This window comes from Engystomops pustulosus, chromosome 11 (assembly GCF_040894005.1).
Source record: "Engystomops pustulosus chromosome 11, aEngPut4.maternal, whole genome shotgun sequence".
NCBI lineage: Eukaryota > Metazoa > Chordata > Amphibia > Anura > Leptodactylidae > Engystomops > Engystomops pustulosus.
In genome coordinates, this window is record NC_092421.1 from 85,821,853 (window position 1) to 85,844,903 (window position 23,051).

At 38.1% G+C, this 23,051-nt stretch overlaps 1 protein-coding gene across 1 annotated transcript in view; it reads left to right on the top strand.

Moving 5' to 3' along the window:
• The first annotated feature begins 10,074 nt into the window (after nt 1-10,074).
• The window catches only part of HPSE2 (heparanase 2 (inactive)), a 273,487-nt gene continuing 260,510 nt past the window's right edge, over nt 10,075-23,051 (top strand). Inside the window, exons 1-2 of the mRNA XM_072129444.1 lie at nt 10,075-10,340; nt 16,424-16,578. Of these exons, the coding sequence (XP_071985545.1) occupies nt 10,075-10,340; nt 16,424-16,578 (421 nt within the window). The remainder of the gene's footprint in view (nt 10,341-16,423; nt 16,579-23,051) is intronic.

The window sequence follows — 23,051 nt, forward strand, 5'->3', positions numbered from 1 at the left end:
AGGCCATCACCAGAGATGACTCCAGGTATCTTCCTGCAGCCCCAGGCACTAGGACTTGCTGTGAATAGAGCTATTTTAAAGTGACAGCTCTACCTGGGACTATTTTCTGCTATATTGGTGCCTCAGGTGCTGGTATCAATGAAAACTGTGACAGAGAAGGGAGTATAAATCACAAATTAAATTTCTATGTTGGCACTTTGCGATAAATAATTGGATCTTGGTTGTAGTTTGGGCACTCGGTCTCTAAAAGGTTTGCCATCACTGCCATAGAGGGAACCTGTCACCAGCTTTTACACCCTTAAACTACCAGCCCCCACAGGTAGGGTATGAAATGTCCTTTCTAGAATTTCTGCTTTTATGTAAAATTTAACCCGTTTACCTATTAAAAATCTCCCCCGAAGTCATGTGGAAATGAGCAAAGAATAGTTACTTTATACCTAAGACGAGTCACTTTTAGAAGCTGGAAGGGGAACGTTACTTTAGATGCCCCTATATGGGGCTCTGCAGCATCTAGAACTATAAGAATCCAATCTTATAGTTACAGAGCCAGAGATACTGGCAGCTAAAGAGATAGTTGGGAATGTGAACTGAAGATAAAGATCCAGTTCCCGCCTATATGTTTATCTGCCTGTATGTTCAGTTCTATAGCTCACAGAACCACAAGCCTGATGTGACCTGAAAGATTCTTATTTTTACAATGACACAGCATAGTCACAGCTGCTATAGTATCCAAGCTAGGGACATCTGCAGCGATGCCACCCCTGTCAGCCTCTAAAAGTGACTCTTCTCTGCTCATTTTCACATGACTTTGTAGGAGATGTTTTTTTTTTTTATAGGAAAACAGGTGAGATTTCACATAAATGAGCTGATTGTAGAGAGGACATTTCATACCCTACCTGAGGGGACTGCTTGTTTAGAGGTGCAATCATAGAGGCCCTATGATGTTCTTCTCGCTATTGGACATGAAACCAAAATAAACCTTTCTGGTTTAAGGTCAATTTAGATGATCACATTTTTTTATTTGCCAGAATAATGAAAAAATAATTTTGAAGCTTTTTTTTTTTTTTTTTACTTTCTGCAAAGTCAAAAGTTCACATAGATTTAATAGTATTTGGTACCATTGGCCTTATACTGTATGATTTGGATAAAACATTTTGGATCTGCTTTCACAAGCTTCTCAATACTTGGTAGAAATTTGGGCCCATTCCTCCTGACAGAACTGGTGAAACCGATCTGTGTTTGTAGCCGCCTCGCTTGCACCGGCCTTTCCGGCTTTGCCCATACATTTTCCATAGGGTTGACGTCAGGGCTTGGTTATCCTTAAGCCACTTTATAACTAGTTTGGCAATAGCTACAGGTCATTGTCCATTTGGAAGACCCATTTGCGCCCAAAATGTAACTTCCTGGCTGATGTCTTCAGATGTTGCTTCAGTTTTGCCACATAATGTCCAATCCTCATGCTGCATCTATTCTATGAAATGCACATGACCAGAGGATACGTCTCCAAAGATCTTTGTTACTTTGCATTTACAAACATTAATCTGGCTTTTTTTGTTTATTTTGGAGTGATGGCTTCTTCCTGGCAGAGTGGTCTATCAGCCCATATCGATCCAGAACTTGTTTCTCTGTAGATAATGGCACATTCTTATCAGCTCCTTCACAAGGTCTTTTGCTTTTGTTCTTGGGTTGATTTGCACATTGCAGACCAAAGCAAATTCATGGGACACAGAACCTGTCTCCTTGCTGAGCGATATGATGGCTGGACATTCCCATCTTGTTTGTATTTGCGTGTAATGGTTTGTACTGATGAACACCTTCAGGTTTCTGGAAATTGCACCCAAGGATGAAACAGATTTGTGCAAGTCCACAATTCTTTCCCCAATATTTTGTCTGATTTCTTTATACTTCCACATACTGGTACATTAATTAAACTGTGTGTTTCAGGTTTGCTTCAAAATAAATCTACAGGTGTGTCCCTAATTAACTCAGATGTTACTGATGAACCTAGCAGAGGCTTTCAAAGACATGACATCATCAAATGGTTAAAGACATAGGGGGACATTAATCATAGTGCGTCTTAGGTACACCTTTTTTTGCGCCTGGTTTGTTCCTTGGTTTGTTGTTTTGGAGTATTCAATGCATTTTGAATTGTTGCACGGCTGATTCATTTGTCGCTAATATGTTGCAAATTTTTCCCGTACAAAGTAGATTTCATTTGCGACCAATAAGGAAGTGAGACTGAGAAAAGGTGACAGAACGTTTCTAGCTTCATTTTTGCACAAAAAATGTTAATTGCATGTACAATGTCCAAACTACATTTAGTTGTAGGCGCAGAGACTAAAAGTTAAAGATATGTTAAAATAAAAATATATACATTCTCTTGCCTTTTTTATTATAGTGTGTAGGAAATGAAGTCTGATAAAATGTTTTAGATCTGTACATTAAGATAAGACAATAATCCCGCTCAAAAATATGACGTCCTTTAGAAAAATGATGAAATTTAACATTTTAAAACTGCGCTGAAGTATTTTTTCATATTGTGCAGAGTTAATTTGTAATAAACAAGGACTTTTTATCCAGTAATGACAGTGTCAGAGTGTCAGTGAGAAGAACATCGTAATAAATAATCTTATTTCCCCCTTCCCTGTGCTCTTTTTGCGTCTTTTGTGAGTCTATTTTTTGCACCTGATTTGCAAATTTTAAAAAGGTGCAATTTTGTTGTGCAAATCACAGCATTGCCTTTCCTAAGCACAGTCAGGACTGGAGCTTTATTGCGCAATTATATACGCTCATATAGGCGCAATAGTATATTAAATCAGACGCTAACTGGAAGCAGGAGAAATACAAAGACAAATAAGGCGCAAACCAGGAAACTGCTTCACGGAGAACTCAGGAAAACTGCTGGAAAAAGGCGCAACATTGTGCAAATACCCCAGTTCACTCAAAAAGTCACTAAAATACAACCAAAAATGCGCATCAGAGTAAGAGAAATGACCCCCCGTATGTGTCTGAATATGAGACCGATAGATAAATATTAGACAGATAGATGATACATAAGATGGATGATACATATCTATCCAACTGCTGCCTTTTGTCTATTTGTCTTACATTTTATGGGATAGAATAAATATATTATAGATAAATAGATAGACAAGAAAGTAACTAGCACTAAAAAAAAAGGAGCAAAAATAGTGAAAAATTATCTGCAACGTTTCAGTGCGTTTCAGTGTGGGCACGTCTCAAGTGTAGATAGATATGAGATGGATGGATAGATAGATATTAGGTCGATGGTTAGAATAGATATGAGATGTGAGATAGATGGATAGATTACAATATTTGTTTGGAATGTCTTTTATCATAACACAAAGATATGTGGATCCTGCAAAACATAAAAGATTCTCTTTTGTTTTACATTTTCAGTAGATTGTATTGTGGACATTCTCATAAAGAGACTAGGCAGCTGATAGATTTGTTCTTTTTATTATTTATTTATAGAGCACCATTAATGCTCTATAACCCCATTGCACAAGGGGTTCCCACATATTAAGAGGAGAACAAGTGGAAGTACAAAAGATACAAAACTAAAGAGATCTGGTACAAGTGGAAGCACAACCCTGGCCGAGAGGTCCCACAATCTATATGGGAGGGTATATGGAGACACAAGATGGGGGAGACATTGTGTGTTGATCATAAAGAGATGGGTTACTTTATTAGGTGGGGGACAGTCTGACACCTTTTGGTAAAGAGTTCCAGAGTCCGGGGGATAAATCTGAGAAGTCCCAGAGACGGTTGTGAGCAGAGAGGATAATGGTAGAAGTGAAGCCGCAGGTCATGTGAAGACCAGGAATTTAGGAGATTTATCTTTTCTCTTTCTAGTTCTCCTGTCAGGCTATTTTCTTTTTTGTCTTGTTTCTTAGTCTTATTTGTATATTTGCCTCGTGTTACATTGGACCTTTGCTTGTTATTTTAATGTCTTTGGCTGGTGTAGGGGATGCAACACGTTAAAAAAAAAAAAACTTTTTCCTCTCCAAGAATACGCAAGCTTTTGCAGTTTTTTCTTTGCAACTTTTTTTTAAAAATCACAGATAATCAATGCGGCCAACATGACGCAAAACAAAGATAAATAAAGGGAGTCCTCCTTGCACTGGTGCACAACGAGCTGAAGTGCAAATACTGCAAGAAAATGCACTTTTTAAATGTAACATACTAGGCAAAAAATAAGATAGATCTCCCCCTCGGCGTGGGACTCTATGGAAAGAATTGTTATATACCATTACCCTTCCTATAATATTCATGCAAATATATAAAAATAAGGATAGACATATTTTACCTAATACCTTCCATCAAGAAACCATCCCAGAGGAGACATGGAAACCGCAGTGTGAACTTAGCCTTATTTGTATCTGTATTCTGCTTACAATAACATGAATCCATCTCCCAGGGAGGGCGACCTTCATGATACGGATTACAGGGCTCTACAAAGCGAGAACATATACATTTTATAGTCTGTCAACATAATGAATAGTTACACCGGGAGGATGTTATTTAAAGGGGTTTTTTTTCAGACAAAACAAAATTGTTGACACTGGAGTGCAAAAATAAAAAAGCCAATACTCTCCTCATTGATCCTCTGATGGTGCCAGGTACCTGCTGCTCTAAACTTCCTGCTCCCGTCTCAACACAGCAGGAAATCAGCTTAGAATCACTGCTGCGGCCATTGGCCATATCCAGCCATCTGGAGACCAGTGGGCGCCCAGGATGGCAAACATTGGGGATCTGTTATCTGCCATTTTTATCAAAAAATCTCTGTGATGGTACCGATCCAAAGAATAAAGGGGGTTTGTCATTTGGACCATACAGTAAAAACCATACAAAGCGCAAAAGAAAATGTTGCAACTGTGTTGTTTTCTCAATTCCCATTGTATTAGGGTGTTTACCAGCTTCAAAGTACATGAAATATTAATTGGTGTGACGGGGCCTCGCTGATCAAACATTGCTGCATTAATTAAATACAATTACATTATCTAATTATCTATCTATGTCCCTTATTTATAATGAATCTCTTTTCCCGAGCATCTGATATCTGCCTATTTATATTTGCTAATTGTTTGTGCTTTTTTTTTTTACAAAAATTTAAAAATAATTACGATAAAAGTTATTACATGCGCTATGTACAAAAGGAGGCATAAAGAAAATAGATAGATTTAGATATGTGATTTATATATATATGAAATAGATATTAAACAGATATATTTTGCATAAAAAGCCCAGCAGCGCCAAAATAAAAACATTTTTCTCAATGCTTGTTCCTAATACGGCGCTTTTCACCCCACTTCATCGATAGTGTTACATTTCTACAGGCTTGAGAAAGAATTGTGTACAGGATCCAAAATGTAACACTTGGGTAGATAGATAGATATGATATAGATAGATGGACACATTGTATGAGATAGAGGGGCAGATATATCTTAGTTTGCTGCACCTTTTTTTGGTTGTATTTTGATGACTTTATGAGCGCATTTGGGTATTTGCACATTTTTTTGCGCCTTTTTACAGCAGTTTGCCAGAGTTGGCCGTGTAGTGCCTAATTTGTCTTTGTATTTCTCCTGCTTTCAGATGTTTGTGCCTTATTTAACATTGATTTGTGCCTATATGGGTGCAAATAATTGCATAATAACACTCCAGTCCTGATCATGTGCAGGAAAGGCAATGGTTGGATTTTTTTTTTAATTTGCGCCTAATAAGGCTAACAAAACCCTGCATTTGACAAAGAGCCAAAACGACAAAGACAAATGAGGTGCAAAAAATAGACTCACAACAGGCGCAAAAAGAGCGCAGAGAGGGGGAAATAAGATAAATGACACAAGGAGAGATATAGATATGAGATGGGTGATTACATTTCTAAAGACTTGAGAAAGGATTCGGAGTAGAATATGAAATGTTACACCTGGGTGAATAAGGTAGACATTTTTTGTTTTACTTAAACTGGTGTGCTACTTTCCTTTTTGTATACTGGACACATGTATAGATGATGAGATACATAGAAAGATAGATGGATAAGATACAGATAGATATGAGATAGATAGGAGATAGATAGGAGATAGATAGACAGATAGATAGATAGCTGATATGATAGATTTGTAAGCCATGTCTATTCTCTGTCTTTGTGGCTCCTTGGGCTGCACTGGGAGATGTCCCTGAAATAGTTAAGTGGACAATGTGTAGATTTAGAGGTCTAGGAGCTGTGGGGATCCCAGACACCAGTCACAGCTTGGGGTCTTCTTTTGAAGCTGAAAATTCAGGAGAAGGGAAGCATTTTCTCTCATTTTCCTGGATTTTGTAGCTAATGGATTTTCCTTGCCAGAACCCAAATCCTGCAGCTGCCAGTGAGGAGAGGGACTGCACACATCTCCCCCCTCTTGCTATTCTAGCTGTAGCTATGTATGGTGTATGTATAGATGCGACTACAGCTCGGTATTATCTAATATTTCTTAAATTAAAGTTTGCTAGTGACGTTTTTGACGTCTGTGATTATCCTATCCCCCCCTCACAGTGAACACCAGGTGGCGCTACTAAGCCTAGAAATGATAAACCAGCTCCTAAGATCCTGAGTCTGTAATGGTGATCAATGTATAATAACTTCATAGTGAAAATGTTCTGTACAAAATATGTGGATAATTCACATCATTCAATATTCAGGTATTTGTCGACCAAGACTTCAGGCCATTCATACAGTGTGCATGTCATGTGCTCCACTCTGCTCCAATTATTTCAGACTACCATAAATATATGATGGTATTATGGAGCGACATCAGACCCTGGCTACTTACATGATGGGTTTCTAGCATATTGCTGTATATTCTTTATAATTACACAATAGATTATGTTTTATTTATTCATTCTCTCTCTCTCTCTATCTATCTCTATCTATATATTATATTATATATATATATATATATATATATATATATATATATATATATATATACCCAAAAGTACTTCAAAAATATCCAATCTAAGTTCCAGTAGAGAAGTTACCTAACTTTTCTAAGGTTATATAAAGTGTGTAATGTTTCCCTTCCCTTTAGTAACTACACACAAATATATATATATATATAATGTAATCTTTATTTCTCAATCAATCTTTTCTTTTTTTCTTTCTATCGATCTATTAATTATTCATCTATCTTTGATTTATTTTCCTATATATGGTCTATCTATCTATCTATCTATCTATCTATCTCCTATCTATCTATCTGTCTATCTATCTATGTATCCATCTATCTCCTATCTATCTATCTCCTATCTATCTATCTATCTATCTATCTATCTCCTATCTATCTATCTATCTATCTATCTATCTCCTATCTATCTATCTGTCTATCTATCTATGTATCCATCTATCTCCTATCTATCTATCTATCTCCTATCTATCTATCTATCTATCTATCTCCTATCTATCTATCTATCTATCTATCTCCTATCTATCTATCTATCTATCTATCTATCTATCTATCTCATATCTATCTATCTATCTATCTATCTATCTCATATCTATCTATCTATCTATCTATCTATCTATCTATCTATCTATCTATGTATCAATCTATCTATCTCCTATTTATCTTACCTACTTGTTCTATATATTTTGTGGTTGTTATATAAATAAATATTAGAATACAGTAAACTGCAGTGCACACATCTTCTTGCTGTGATACACCGCCTGTATATAGCCTATACTGTGTATACTGTGTCATAAGCAGTGCAGGGCAGTAGTTGAGGGTCTCAGCAGGAGAAGGAGACGTTCATGACATAGATATAAGTCATTTATACAGACAGGGAGAAGGGTCTCCTATTCACAGACATCGGCAGTTCTATAGTATCAGCTACAACATATAAAGGATATAATGTAATTGTAGTTGAGCCGAAATCGCTGAATTTGTAACTCTGATGAGTGTAGTCATCGGAAACAGGGACAAGCTGAGCTCTTCTTCATCTGTACTAAATCTGTAGATTTAGTTCTGTATTTCTTGTATGTAGCGATAAAAAGTCCACTGTCCACACTGTATCATCACAGAATGAATGTCATTTTTCATCTGAGAGATTTCAGCATTGACTGGGGATTTTTATACATATATATATATATATATATATATATATATATATATATATATATATATATATAGTTATGTATGTATTTAAGTGTTATTTATCTCTGTAAAGTATTGCATACACATCATATGGTAATATACATAATACAATGGTATATATTGTATCTATCCAGAAATCTGTTTTATGATTGTATCCATATATCCATCTTCATTCTAACTATAGTGCAGTAGAATACGATAGTATAATGTATACACATTATATTTATAGAATGTCACTATATATATATATATATTTATAATTCAGAAATATTAATAAATATTTAAAGAACAAAAATCACAGTATGGTTATTGTATTTCTATGTATATTATATTCTATTTCCTTGTAAGAAATTATTAGCAGTTGTTTATTTACTGTATATTAGGAAATCAACAATTTAGTTGCTTTCTTATTAGGACTAATACTAAATAGACGTGTATATAAAAATGTATTACAATATATGTGTTCATATTTATATATATATACTAGGGCATAATGCAATAACAATTTAATGAATAATTAGATACTAATAACATGTATGACTAGTAAAATATCACTTACTTTTTTGTGGATATTGAAATAATGTAAAATAATCCAATGTATCTATTATATTACTACAAGGAATGCATTACCCAATATCCATTTATTTATTCTACTATACTATACAAGGCAGTTGGGTGTCTGTCTGTACATAGGGAGATAATGTATATACTGAGCAACCAGTAGGGATTGTTGTATTTCTCAAAGTACAATATAAGTCACTGATACTTTTTAATTAATTCATTGGACACATTATCATGATATTATCTACCTACAGAATATTAGTCTACAATCATATTTTATTATAGTTATCCTGCAAATTTCTCATTTTCAGAATCTGTAAATACAAAAATACAAAAAAATGTACATTTAATAATCATCCCTTTATGTTTAATTTATATTTATTTTATATATTGAAAAAAAATGAGTTATACTTTATATAATAATCTCTTGTAAGAGACTTTAAGATCTGTATTCGGCAGAAAATGTTCTTTTTTTTTTTGTAACTACAATATTCATTAATCTCATCTCTGATACTGGAAGATGTAACATAGGAAGTAGAATCCAGAACACTGCAAGACACTATTAGTATTGCCTAATAACCTATATTATCCCACTAGTATAGAAACAGCAATGCACATGTACACATTACAGTCTGAAGGCACTCACTCACAAGGGAATGCACTCACGGGAGCATACACTAACAAGGGATTGTACTAACAGGAGCATGCATTTACTTACAAGGGTATGCACTCACGGGAGCATGCACTCACACAGGAGCATGCACTCACAAGAGTATGCATTCATAATGAAAAGGACTCACGGGAGCATGCACTCACACAGGAGCATGCACTCACTCAGAAGGGAATGATACAGCATGCTCACACTTACAATGGCATGCACACACTTGGCACACTCACTGGTACATGCACGCTTGGCACCCGTCACTTCTCTATAGACAACACAAAGTTTGGAATATATACATAACACAAGAGTGACACCTACAGTAACTAGTACATCTATGTGTAATCAGTAGTACATGGATGAGCACAGCCAGTAATGCATCTGCCTGGCATACATGTCACATTCCCTTTACTTCTGGTGGTTCTCTATGTCGCCCCGGCACACATGGGGTTAAGGATCCACCTTACCTTTCAGCGGCACCAGCAGGCGATCCTGCAGCCTGGATCTCTTACATGGGCGGTGCTGGGTGACTGGGACTCTTGGCCCAAGCTGCTTGAAGGCTGGTCAGGGGCGTGGGTTTCCCCTCCAGCAGCACCAAAACATAGCAAAAAAAGGTCTTAGTGACATGCACTTGAGATAAGGGCAATTAGTTTCCTAGTGAGTCTCCTCCTGGTGTGTGGGTTCACCTCCTCTGCTGCACCAATGCTCCTGCTGCCCCCCTGCTCCCATCCCCTGGAGCTCTACCTGCTGCTTACATTACTCATCATCAGGATCCCAAGGGGCTCAGCCTCCCCTCAGATTGGGGAACAGAAACTGTTCCCTGTGTCCAGGTCCTCAGGTGTGAAAGGAAGGACATTGATTCTCCTTGATGTCAACACCAAATCCCCCATCAGGACTGTGAGTGAGAAGTTCCTCTCTGTTCAGCTGGACCCCTCTATCATCCGTGATGGCTGGCTGGACTTTCTGAGGTAAGTCCCTGCACAGGAGAGGAGCTCATGTCAGGCTATGAAATCGATACTCCATCTCTAAAACATAGATTTTTTTCCCCCCCTTCTCCTTTTTGTAAGCATGTTCTGATGGAGAGAAGAACTGGTTTCCATTAAGATGCACATGTTTGCAATGTAAAAAGCATTTCAGAAATTTATCAGTTATGACTGAAAATAACCCTTGTGCTTTGCACATAAGCAACAATTAGGAGCCTTGCAACTTTGCGCACGAGATGCGCCTGCGAGGGGGGACAAGGGCCACCGTGAGATCCATGGCACAGAGACTGGGCTCAGGCTCCTGGGTCCTGGCTCCACAAAGAAATATTACAAGCCAAATATCTCTGCACTGTAGTTTCTGAGGCAACTGCACAAAACATGTGAACTGTAAAAGCAGTTTAAAGCCACTTTGATCATTGAAAGTTTCTCTGGTATATAAAATCATACAGACTGGGTTCAAGTCTGTGATGTGAACCATTACTGGGACCTGCTACACAGGCAGCAGCAGAATTCCTTCATTTAATTTGATCCATGACTGCAGATCAGACTGAGGAGCACTGGGCTGAGCCTACAACCACTCTGCTTGGTATTGCTAATAGCTCTGATAACGCGGATACATTGTGGTCTACACTTTTTTTTTAAATAGAAATAGTATTTATTTTAGAACTAATATTTCTTGAACATTTTTGGAATGTAAATTATAAAAGTGTTTGATGTATGTCCAGTATGTGCCTCCCAGATAGGTAGATAGAAAAGGAGACATGAGATCTCAGTAGATAGGAAGATGAATTAAACAGAGGAGAAAGATGACAGATTTATAGAAAGATGTGATAAATAGATAAATAGATAGATGTCAGATAGAAAATCTGAGATGGTAGATAGATATGAAATATATATGAGATATGAAAAGATAGGTATATATGAGATATATATGAAAATCCAAATCAGGCAGCACTCCAAAGAGATATTAGAAAGTAGATAGATATGAGAGTAGGTAGAGATCATTCCGGAAACTAATTACATATATGGATGGATAAGAAACATGGATGCGTGGGTTATATCTATCTATCTATCTATCTATCTATCTATCTATCTCCTATCTATCTATCTCCTATCTACCTATCTATCTATCTATCTATCTACCTATCTATCTATCTATCTATCTATCTCCTATCTATCTATCTATCTATCTATCTATCTCCTATCTATCTATCTCCTATCTATCTATCTCCTATCTATCTATCTATCTATCTATCTATCTATCTCCTATCTATCTCATATCTATCTATCTATCTATCTCCTATCTATCTATCTATCTATCTATCTATCTATCTATCTATCTATCTCCTATCTATCTATCTATCTATCTATCTATCTCCTATCTATCTATCTATCTATCTCCTATCTATCTATCTATCTCCTATCTATCTATCTCCTATCTATCTATCTATCTATCTATCTATCTATCTATCTATCTATCATCTATCTCTTTCTATCTATCTATCTATCTATCTATCTTCTATCTATCTATCTCCTATCTATCTATCTATCTATCTATCTATCTATCTATCTATCTATCTATCTATCTATCTATCGTCTGTCTATCTTCTATCTATCTATCTCCTATCTATCTATCTATCTATCTATCTATATCATATCTATCTATCTATCTATCTATCTATCTATCTCCTATCTATCTATCTATCTATCTATCTCCTATCTATCTATCTATCTATCTATCTATCTATCTATCTCCTATCTATCTATCTATCTATCTATCTATCTATCTATCTATCGTCTGTCTATCTTCTATCTATCTATCTATCTATCTATCTCACGTGTAGGAATTCTTTGATATATCTAGTCCATTTATTTTACATTCACATTTATGTACAGATACAAATTTTTCAGCAGGGGCATTCTCATTGTTTCATATACATTTTTAATACAATTAAGTTGCTAAAATAATCTAAATAAATAAATATATACACACACAATGTATAAAGCATATCCAGGGACACAGGTGAAATTAGTCAGTTTTATCTTCATTTAAATCCTAAATAAATGAATGGGATCTGTTTGGGGATATTTTTTAGAAAAACAAAAAACAACTATATAAGCAGCAGCCTTAGTGTGCCCTATAAATGTGAGGAAGTGAAATTGAAGCAAATTGCCATAATATTATGGTTCAGGTGTAAAAGCTAATAGAAAACCCACCCTACAGTAGCTTCTGAAAGATGTTGGATGTTGCGAAGGACTAAGTGCCTATAGAAATATCCGCAAGGTAACTCAGTAATGACAACACAATAGCCTAACTGTATGGATGTAAAACATTTACTCCTCAGCAATGTACTGGGAAAAGCATTGTGGATCATGTATTGTGGATCATGTATTGTGGATCATGTATTGTGGATCATGTATTGTGGATAATGTATTGTGGATCATGTATTGTGGATCATGTATTGTGGATAATGTATTGTGGATCATGTATTGTGGATAATGTATTGTGGATCATGTATTGTGGATAATGTATTGTGGATCATGTATTGTGGATAATGTATTGTGGATCATGTATTGTGGATAATGTATTGTGGATCATGTATTGTGGATCATGTATTGTGGATCATGTATTGTGGATCATGTATTGTGGATCATGTATTGTGGATAATGTATTGTGGATAATGTATTGTGGATAATGTATTGTGGATCATGTATTGTGGATCATGTATTGTGGATCATGTATTGTGGATCATGTATTGTGGATAATGTATTGTGGATCATGTATTGTGGATCATGTATTGTGGATAATGTATTGTGGATAATGTATTGTGGATCATGTATTGTGGATCATGTATTGTGGATCATGTATTGTGGATCATGTATTGTAAAGCTTTGGCGAGGCATTGCAGAATGATGACTGATATAAAAAGAATTGTGTTTCCTTCTTGTCTGTACAAATAGGAGTAAATAGAATGTAGCAAGTAGTATGTCGCTTTAACTTTTATCATATATTGTGTATTACAGCAAGAGCTTGGCGAATCCCAAAAGCCATGTAACCAGTGCAGCTAGAGATGATCTACCGGCGCTGTAATGGACTGTCTACCCAATTATATGTATATCTATCTCCTATCTATCTATCAAAACCTTTACTTGCTGTGTATAACATGGCATATAGGCATAACATAGGAGGATAAGACACATCAAGAAAGCTACTTCATCCTCCTGCATTAGGCCTAATCCAATATCTACTATTGATGATACATAGATGATATATTATGATATAAAGTTGCGTTCTATTACACCCATTCCAGATTCCATCCCATCCCTTTCCTTCCTTGGATGATCTTGATGGATGTTTGTCTTTTTTCAACCATAGTAGCTATGTACAGGCAGCCCCCAGGTTATGTACAAGATTTGTTTGTAGGTGTGTTCTTAAGTAGAATTTGTATGTAAGTCGGAACTGGATATTTTATAATTGTAACCCCAGCCAAGATGTTTTTGGTCTCTGTGACAATTGGATTTTAATGTTGAATTGTCATGAGAATCAGGATTAACAATAAAGCTTCATATGAGACGCCTGTGATAACTGTTACAGCTGATTATTGTAGTCTAAGGCTAAAGTACAGGAAATTACTAACATCCAAGGGTCCGTTTGTAACTAGGGGTCGTCTGTAAGTCGGGTGTTCTTAAGTAGGGGACCGCCTGTACTAGTAAAAATTATACTCCACCAACAATATTGAACATGTATTGATGACAATCATTTAGTCTTTGTTACTGAAACATGATACTTTAATATGTAACTTATTTACACGTTGTTATAGTAGATTGTATATGTTACAATTTTTCCACAATGAGGGAATTAGATTTGCAGAATCAGAAAACACTATTCATGTCAGAGGAAACCAGTTTCAAATCCGTGATCACTTATGACCCATCTTCATAGTGAAAATATTGGTTGGGCCAGGGTCTGTTTTCTCATCTATTTCCAGCTTTACTCCTATTATAAGCTTAGACTTGTGTTAAGTCATCGCTGCTCTTCTTTGTACTTTGATGTGTTCTCCCAAGAAAGTGTATTGTATCTCTACCTCCTCCTTAGACACCGGATAGTCAGTCTTACCATACGATGGAAACAGAATATAAGTCTATAAGTAATAAATAATTAATATATGATACAAGTACATAACTTGGTGTGAGATTCGTTACAGTTTGTGTCTTCATTATGCTGGAATATATAGATAAAAGGATACATTAAAGAAGCAACAAAAGACTTACAATGTGAATGTATAATCCAGTATAACTGACACATTGGCATAAATGTTTACAGGAAAAGTTCCTGGAGTATATACCGAGCACAATGGATGCCAAAAGAGACATATATTTCCGTATACAGGTGGTCTCCTACTTAAGGACACCCCTAGTTAAAGATGGACCCCTCTTCCTACTGTGATCTCTGGTGAAGTTCTCTGAAAGTTTTACTTTAGTCCCAGGTTGTAATGATCAGCTGTAAGGAGTCTGTAATGAAGCTTTATTGATAATCCTTGGTCCAAATAAAGCAAAAAATTTTGAAACTCCAATTGTCACTTGGGCAAAATTTGTCCGGATCTACAATTATAAAATATACAGTTTCGACTTACATACAAATTCAACTTAAGAAGAAACCTATGGAACCTGGGGACTGCCTGTAATTTTTCATGCTGTATGGAATAGGGTAGTACTTTGCAGTTCTAGACAGGGGCATCCCACATGAAACTGTGTTTTTGTTTTTAACCTGGAGCCGTATGAGATATGTTGGTATCTAGTGTTACCATTTGCAATTATTTATACATGTATCTCCCAAGCAATAGTCTAATTTCATAATGTATTTCTTTAGATCCATCATATTCTGCAGTGCTTTACAGATCATGGGGCCCATATACAAGCAGACTAAGATATTACAGAGCAATAACATGAAAACAATAGGAATGAGGGGCCCTACTCGCAAGAACTTACAATCTATCAGAGGGGTAGAGACCCCTAACATGGAGTTTGTAGACTGCCGTGCCAAAGTATGACATGTCCAGTGCTGGTGTCCTGGTGCAATGTGCCTGAATCAAGTGAATAATCATATAGCAAGGTTTTATTTTTCGGGCCCGTCATCCTAATACTTAGTACTTTACATACATTGCCTGAATATACAAGACTGAGAAATCACTTAGGAAAGAAAAAAATGTGTTACTTTTGGGGTTTACACTGCACATATACTAGTTAGCTGTTACATTATTACTTGGCTTTGCTGAAATAGTGCACGGTACATGTACAGATTCTTATCACGTTAAGTTACAAATATGTGGCCGTTCCACTCCATATGTCACTTCCACGTAGTAACAAATCGTAAAAGTATGTGATAACTACTAGAGGTTAAAGGGGTTTTCACATTTCGGCAAATTAATGTTATTCTTTGTATGATGAAAAGGCGTGCAATTTTCCAATATCCTTTCTGCATCACTTCCTTGTGGTTTTTTTTTTTAGATCTCTGCTTGCTGTCATTCTATAGAAAGCTTCTATGTTTACTTACAGTGGGCAGGAATCTGACCCTGGTCACACAGGTGCACGGCTTATTACAACCTACAGCTCTACTTACTCTCTGTTACTCTCTATGATACTAACTCACCTGTGTGACCATGGTCAGATTTCTGTCCACTCGAATTAAACTTAGACGCTTTCTATAGAATGACAGCAAGCAGAGATCTAGAAAACCATCAGGAACTGGTACAGAAAATATATTGAAAAATTGTATAACTTTTCATCATACAAACAATAACATTTACTTATGAAATGGGAACATCCCTCTAATGATTTGGATAATGTCAATAAAGTAACAATTAGGCAGCTTCTATAGAAGATACAGATGATCCCTGTACTATTAGTCTAATATGTCATACAAATGATGTAGATATGTGAGGATTTGCATGTTCATAATTTTTGTTATATTGTATATAGAGTGCAATTTGTTATATTGTATATAATATGTTGTTATTATTGTATATTATTATATTTCTTTATATATTGTATTTTTATATTCTTCTCAGCTCTAAAAGGCTTGTGACACTTGCCCGAGGTCTGGCCCCTGCTTACCTGAGGTTCGGTGGCAGAAGAACAGATTTCTTGCAGTTTCAAAACATCAAGCACCCAGCAAAGAACAGAGGCCCCGGTCCTGACGACTATCTAAAGAACTATGAGGACGGTAAGGAAGGACCATATAATGCACTGGGGAAATATATTCTGAAAGTGGACACTTAATACATTTGGCAAATGCAGTAAAGTACTTTACAATCATGAGCGCCTTCATGCAATTTTGCATCAATGAGTAATGATCTGTTAATAATGTAGAGAAAATTCGGACCCAAAACAACAGCACCTCCTGAAAATAAAAGTGTACCTACCAATATATATATATGTGTCTACGTGCACATATTATGCCATATTTAGCACAACTAAGCATAAACAAAAAAATCCAAAATCTTAATGTCATGAAGCATCTAAATTTAAAAATTTTCAATAAACTGTATTTGCAGAGCTTATAGACCTGTTTCTCTTAAATCATGATACACATTGATCATCAAAATCAGCATTTTTGGATGTTGGGTAATCATTTGGAATTCACATGTGATACATTTGTTGCAGAATGTACACACACTTATATATGACATGATTTTTTTTCCAATCCCTTTTCTGTTGTGTTAGAATTTCTGTATAAGATTTAGGCCAGAGACCTTTCCTTCATGCTGCACAGATGAGCAGACGTCTGTCCTGACATGGAGTTTAAGTAAATACTTGTATTTTCCATACATATAATATATAATATAATTCTGTATTGGGCAGTTCCCTTGTTATTCTTTTCACTAATAGTTGAGTAATTAGACAAGTAAATTTTATCGCTGCAGAGCCGGCAACTGTGACTACTCCGCCCCCTACACCTGAAGGGGCGGGGACGGGGCAGAGCCGGCAACTGTGACTACTCCGCCCCCTACACCTGCTGGGGCGGGGACGGGGCAGAGCCGGCAACTGTGACTACTCTGCCCCCTACACCTGCTGGTGTCGGGGAGGGGGCAGAGCCGGCAATTGTGACTACTCCGCCCCCTACACCTGCTGGGGCGGGGAGGGGGCAGAGCCGGCAATTGTGACTACTCCGCCCCCTACACCTGCTGGGACGGGGGCGGTGCCGGCAATTGTGACTACTCCGCCCCCTACACCTGCTGGGGCGGGGACGGGGCAGAGCCGGCAATTGTGACTACTTCGCCCCCTACACCTGCTGGGGCGGGGAGGGGGCAGAGCCGGCAATTGTGACTACTCCGCCCCCTACACCTGCTGGGACGGGGGCGGTGCCGGCAATTGTGACTACTCCGCCCCCTACACCTGCTGGGGCGGGGAGGGGGCAGAGCCGGCAATTGTGACTACTCCGCCCCCTACACCTGCTGGGACGGGGGCGGTGCCGGCAATTGTGACTACTCCGCCCCCTACACCTGCTGGGGCGGGGACGGGGCAGAGCCGGCAATTGTGACTACTTCGCCCCCTACACCTGCTGGGGCGGGGAGGGGGCAGAGCCGGCAATTGTGACTACTTCGCCCCCTACACCTGCTGGGGCGGGGACGGGGCAGAGCCGGCAATTGTGACTACTTCGCCCCCTACACCTGCTGGGGCGGGGAGGGGGCAGAGCCGGCAATTGTGACTACTCCGCCCCCTACACCTGCTGGGACGGGGGCGGTGCCGGCAATTGTGACTACTCCGCCCCCTACACCTGCTGGGGCGGGGAGGGGGCAGAGCCGGCAATTGTGACTACTCCGCCCCCTACACCTGCTGGGACGGGGGCGGTGCCGGCAATTGTGACTACTCCGCCCCCTACACCTGCTGGGGCGGGGACGGGGCAGAGCCGGCAATTGTGACTACTTCGCCCCCTACACCTGCTGGGGCGGGGAGGGGGCAGAGCCGGCAATTGTGACTACTTCGCCCCCTACACCTGCTGGGACGGGGGCGGTGCCGGCAATTGTGACTACTCCGCCCCCTACACCTGCTGGGGCGGGGCAGGGGGAGGTGCCAGGACCTGCGGCGTTGCTGCCTATAGCCTGCACCTGTCCATGCACAGGCTATGGCGCAATTCTACACCAGATCAGACCTGGCGTAAAATTGCCTCACCAGCGCAACACATTGCTGCACAACGCTGCCAGAAATCATGATTTATCGGGAGGCCAGAGACTGGCGTGTGCCGGGGCAGCATTATAAGTGGGTGCACAGGTGCCAGCCTATGATTAATGCATCCCTATGTCCTAAGCATTTCCAAAGATTGAGTCTTTCTTCCTCCCTGATATTTATTATGAAAAGAACTTTTTACATTTAGGTGGCGGGGCCTAAAGTACTCCACTTACACCTAGAGGGGTTGTCTAGTCACAACATGTTAGGCCTAATTTACAGGGGCTAATTTGTATACTGGTGGGGGTCTTAGTGATGGAACCCCCACAGATCACGTGAAAGGGGGTCTGTTGTACCACTTGTATAACACTTATATAACAAACGCTTATTTGCTGAAACTGGAAAACCCCTTTGAGGTAGAGTAGGAGGGCAGGTGTATCTAATACTATTGAGACACCATTACAGCTGCCTGCAGCCACCTTTATGGAGAATAATAGTTTATAGGACTACCAGAAAACTGGTGTACAACTTCTGGAATAGGCGCAATTCCTGGCACACGGCCAGGAATAGCAACTATTTCGACCTTATGCCAGCACAAGGCCAGCTAGCTGTGGAGGGGCATTTAGGGGGCTGTTCCAGGAGATGGTGCAGGCTATAGCGCAATTATATCCCGGGCAGGACAGGAGCCTTCTGGCACATGCGGTGGGGCGGGTTTACATGGTGCGCTGTACCATGATTCACCAGCGTATCATACATCTGCTGAATTATTCATTATAGATCAAACAATCACTGCCATATATATATATATATATATATACACATATACATGCACATTGACCTACTGCAGTGAGTGCTGGTCGCAACAATTTCAGTCACCCTCCCCACTGCCAGATCTCTGCATAATGACCAATAGGATGGCAGTAAGGCAGCTTCCAGAAGGGGAAGGAGACAGAGACCAGACCCCAAGGAATAAGTGTAACATCAATCTTTTTGGTCTGTGAAAATTGTACGATTTTGGTCTCATTCTGGCCCTAGTGCTCTGGCCCTTGTAGTCCTACGGTAAGTCCTACGCATTTTGTAGTCATCTGATTTGTAATGACATATTTTTACATTTGTGCTGTGATTTTATCAGAATGGATTAGATCAATGAGCTGTGCAATACATTGGACTCAGCACGATAAATTATATTATCTCATTTCCCCCTTCCCTGTGCTCTTTTTGCTTCTTTTGTGACTCGTTTTTTTTGCACCTCGTTTGTCGTTGTAGATTTGGTTCTTTTGTAAAATGCCGATTTTGTAGAGACTTATACCATTGCTTTTCCTAGGCATGGTTGGGACTTTTGCACAATTATTTATTTATAACTCTTAAACATATGAAAGCAGGAGAAATAAAAAGAGAAATTAGGCGAAAACCAGGAAACTGATACACTCCGGGGAACTGCTGACAAAAGGCACAAACAATTGCTCAAATGCACAAATGTTCCCAAAAGCCACTAAATTACAACCAAAAAACGTGCATTAGACTAAAATAAATCTGCCCCTATGGCTACATTCACACAAATGTATGGTGGACTTTTACAGTGTATATACGTCCCCCATACATCACAATGAATATAGCCTATGGGGCAGAGCTTTGTCCAATGGGGACTCCAAGGGAGGAGGAAAAGCACAATGAAAAATACCAGGAAATCTATTTTCTTTTAATTTTTACAAACTCCATCAAACATTCTGATTTGGGAATGAATCACTTTACACAAGATTTCACTCTTAAAAACTGAGATTTAGTTTTTAAGACTTGCAGATTAGCCACAGGGTAATGACAGAATTTCCACTAAGTGCATAATCCACTGACTTTTTAAAGTTTTTCAAAGAGATCAAGTGGAAAAAAGGATAAGATGTAAAATTGTATCTTATGATGATGACAGAGAAAGCTCTTGTTTTAAACCATAAGATCGATGGCGTAAGTAGAAGAAGCATTGAGCCTCCATCTATAATCGGTCAGGTCCAAACGACTGAAGAAGAATAAACTTTATCACCAAAGTGGAAACAACTTCATCTTTATGGGGAAAGGGGACTGTATACAGTATATGGGGCTGGATATTAGTTAAAATTTCTTTATTTACCCATTTTTTTCCCAATGGGTTGCACTGGAGTTGGATATTATTTTTGGATGTTGTGTATGGTGTTTGATTGTATCTGTATGTGTATCTGTGTATGTCTATATGTATGTGTATCTGTGTATGTGTATATGTATGTGTATCTGTGTATGTGTATATGTATCTGTGTATGTGTATGTGTATCTGTGTATGTGTCTCTGTATGTGTATCTGTATCTGTGTATGTGTGTATGTGTATGTGTATCTGTGTATGTGTATGTGTATCTGTGTATGTGTATATGTATCTGTATGTGTATCTGTGTATGTGTATCTGTGTATGTGTATCTGTATGTGTATCTGTATCTGTGTATGTGTATCTGTGTATGTGTATCTGTGTATGTGTCTCTGTATGTGTATCTGTATCTGTGTATGTGTATCTGTGTATGTGTATATGTATCTGTATGTGTATCTGTGTATGTGTATCTGTGTATGTGTCTCTGTATCTGTGTATGTGTATCTGTATCTGTGTATGTGTCTCTGTATGTGTATCTGTATCTGTGTATGTGTCTCTGTATGTGTATCTGTATCTGTGTATGTGTATGTGTATCTGTGTATGTGTATCTGTATCTGTGTATGTGTCTCTGTATGTGTATCTGTATCTGTGTATGTGTCTCTGTATGTGTATCTGTATCTGTGTATGTGTCTCTGTATGTGTATCTGTATCTGTGTATGTGTATCTGTATCTGTGTATGTGTATCTGTATCTGTGTATGTGTCTCTGTATGTGTATCTGTATCTGTATATGTGTCTCTGTATGTGTATCTGTATCTGTATCTGTGTATGTGTCTCTGTATGTGTATCTGTATCTGTGTATGTGTATCTGTATCTGTGTATGTGTCTCTGTATGTGTATCTGTATCTGTGTATGTGTCTCTGTATGTGTATCTGTATCTGTGTATGTGTCTCTGTATGTGTATCTGTATCTGTGTATGTGTATCTGTGTATGTGTATCTGTGTATGTGTATCTGTATCTGTGTATGTGTCTCTGTATGTGTATCTGTATCTGTGTATGTGTCTCTGTATGTGTATCTGTATCTGTGTATGTGTCTCTGTATGTGTATCTGTATCTGTGTATGTGTATCTGTATCTGTGTATGTGTATCTGTATCTGTGTATGTGTCTCTGTATGTGTATCTGTATCTGTATATGTGTCTCTGTATGTGTATCTGTATCTGTATCTGTGTATGTGTCTCTGTATGTGTATCTGTATCTGTGTATGTGTATCTGTATCTGTGTATGTGTCTCTGTATGTGTATCTGTATCTGTGTATGTGTCTCTGTATGTGTATCTGTATCTGTGTATGTGTCTCTGTATGTGTATCTGTATCTGTGTATGTGTCTCTGTATGTGTATCTGTATCTGTGTATGTGTATCTGTGTATGTGTATCTGTGTATGTGTATCTGTATCTGTGTATGTGTCTCTGTATGTGTATCTGTATCTGTGTATGTGTCTCTGTATGTGTATCTGTATCTGTGTATGTGTCTCTGTATGTGTATCTGTATCTGTGTATGTGTATCTGTATCTGTGTATGTGTATCTGTATCTGTGTATGTGTCTCTGTATGTGTATCTGTATCTGTATATGTGTCTCTGTATGTGTATCTGTATCTGTATCTGTGTATGTGTCTCTGTATGTGTATCTGTATCTGTGTATGTGTATCTGTATCTGTGTATGTGTCTCTGTATGTGTATCTGTATCTGTGTATGTGTCTCTGTATGTGTATCTGTATCTGTGTATGTGTCTCTGTATGTGTATCTGTATCTGTGTATGTGTCTCTGTATGTGTATCTGTATCTGTGTATGTGTATCTGTATCTGTGTATGTGTATCTGTATGTGTATCTGTATCTGTGTATGTGTATCTGTATCTGTGTATGTGTATCTGTATCTGTGTATGTGTATCTGTATCTGTGTATGTGTATCTGTATCTGTATGTGTATCTGTGTATGTGTATCTGTATCTGTGTATGTGTATCTGTATCTGTGTATGTGTATCTGTATCTGTGTATGTGTATCTGTATCTGTGTATGTGTCTCTGTATGTGTATCTGTATCTGTGTATGTGTATCTGTATCTGTATGTGTATCTGTGTATGTGTATCTGTATCTGTGTATGTGTATCTGTATCTGTGTATGTGTATCTGTATCTGTGTATGTGTATCTGTATCTGTGTATGTGTATCTGTATGTGTATCTGTGTGTATGTGTATGTGTATGTGTCTCTGTATGTGTATCTGTATCTGTGTATGTGTATATGTATCTGTATGTGTATCTGTATGTGTATCTGTATCTGTGTATCTGTGTATGTGTATCTGTATCTGTGTATGTGTATCTGTATCTGTATGTGTATCTGTGTATGTGTATCTGTATCTGTGTATGTGTATCTG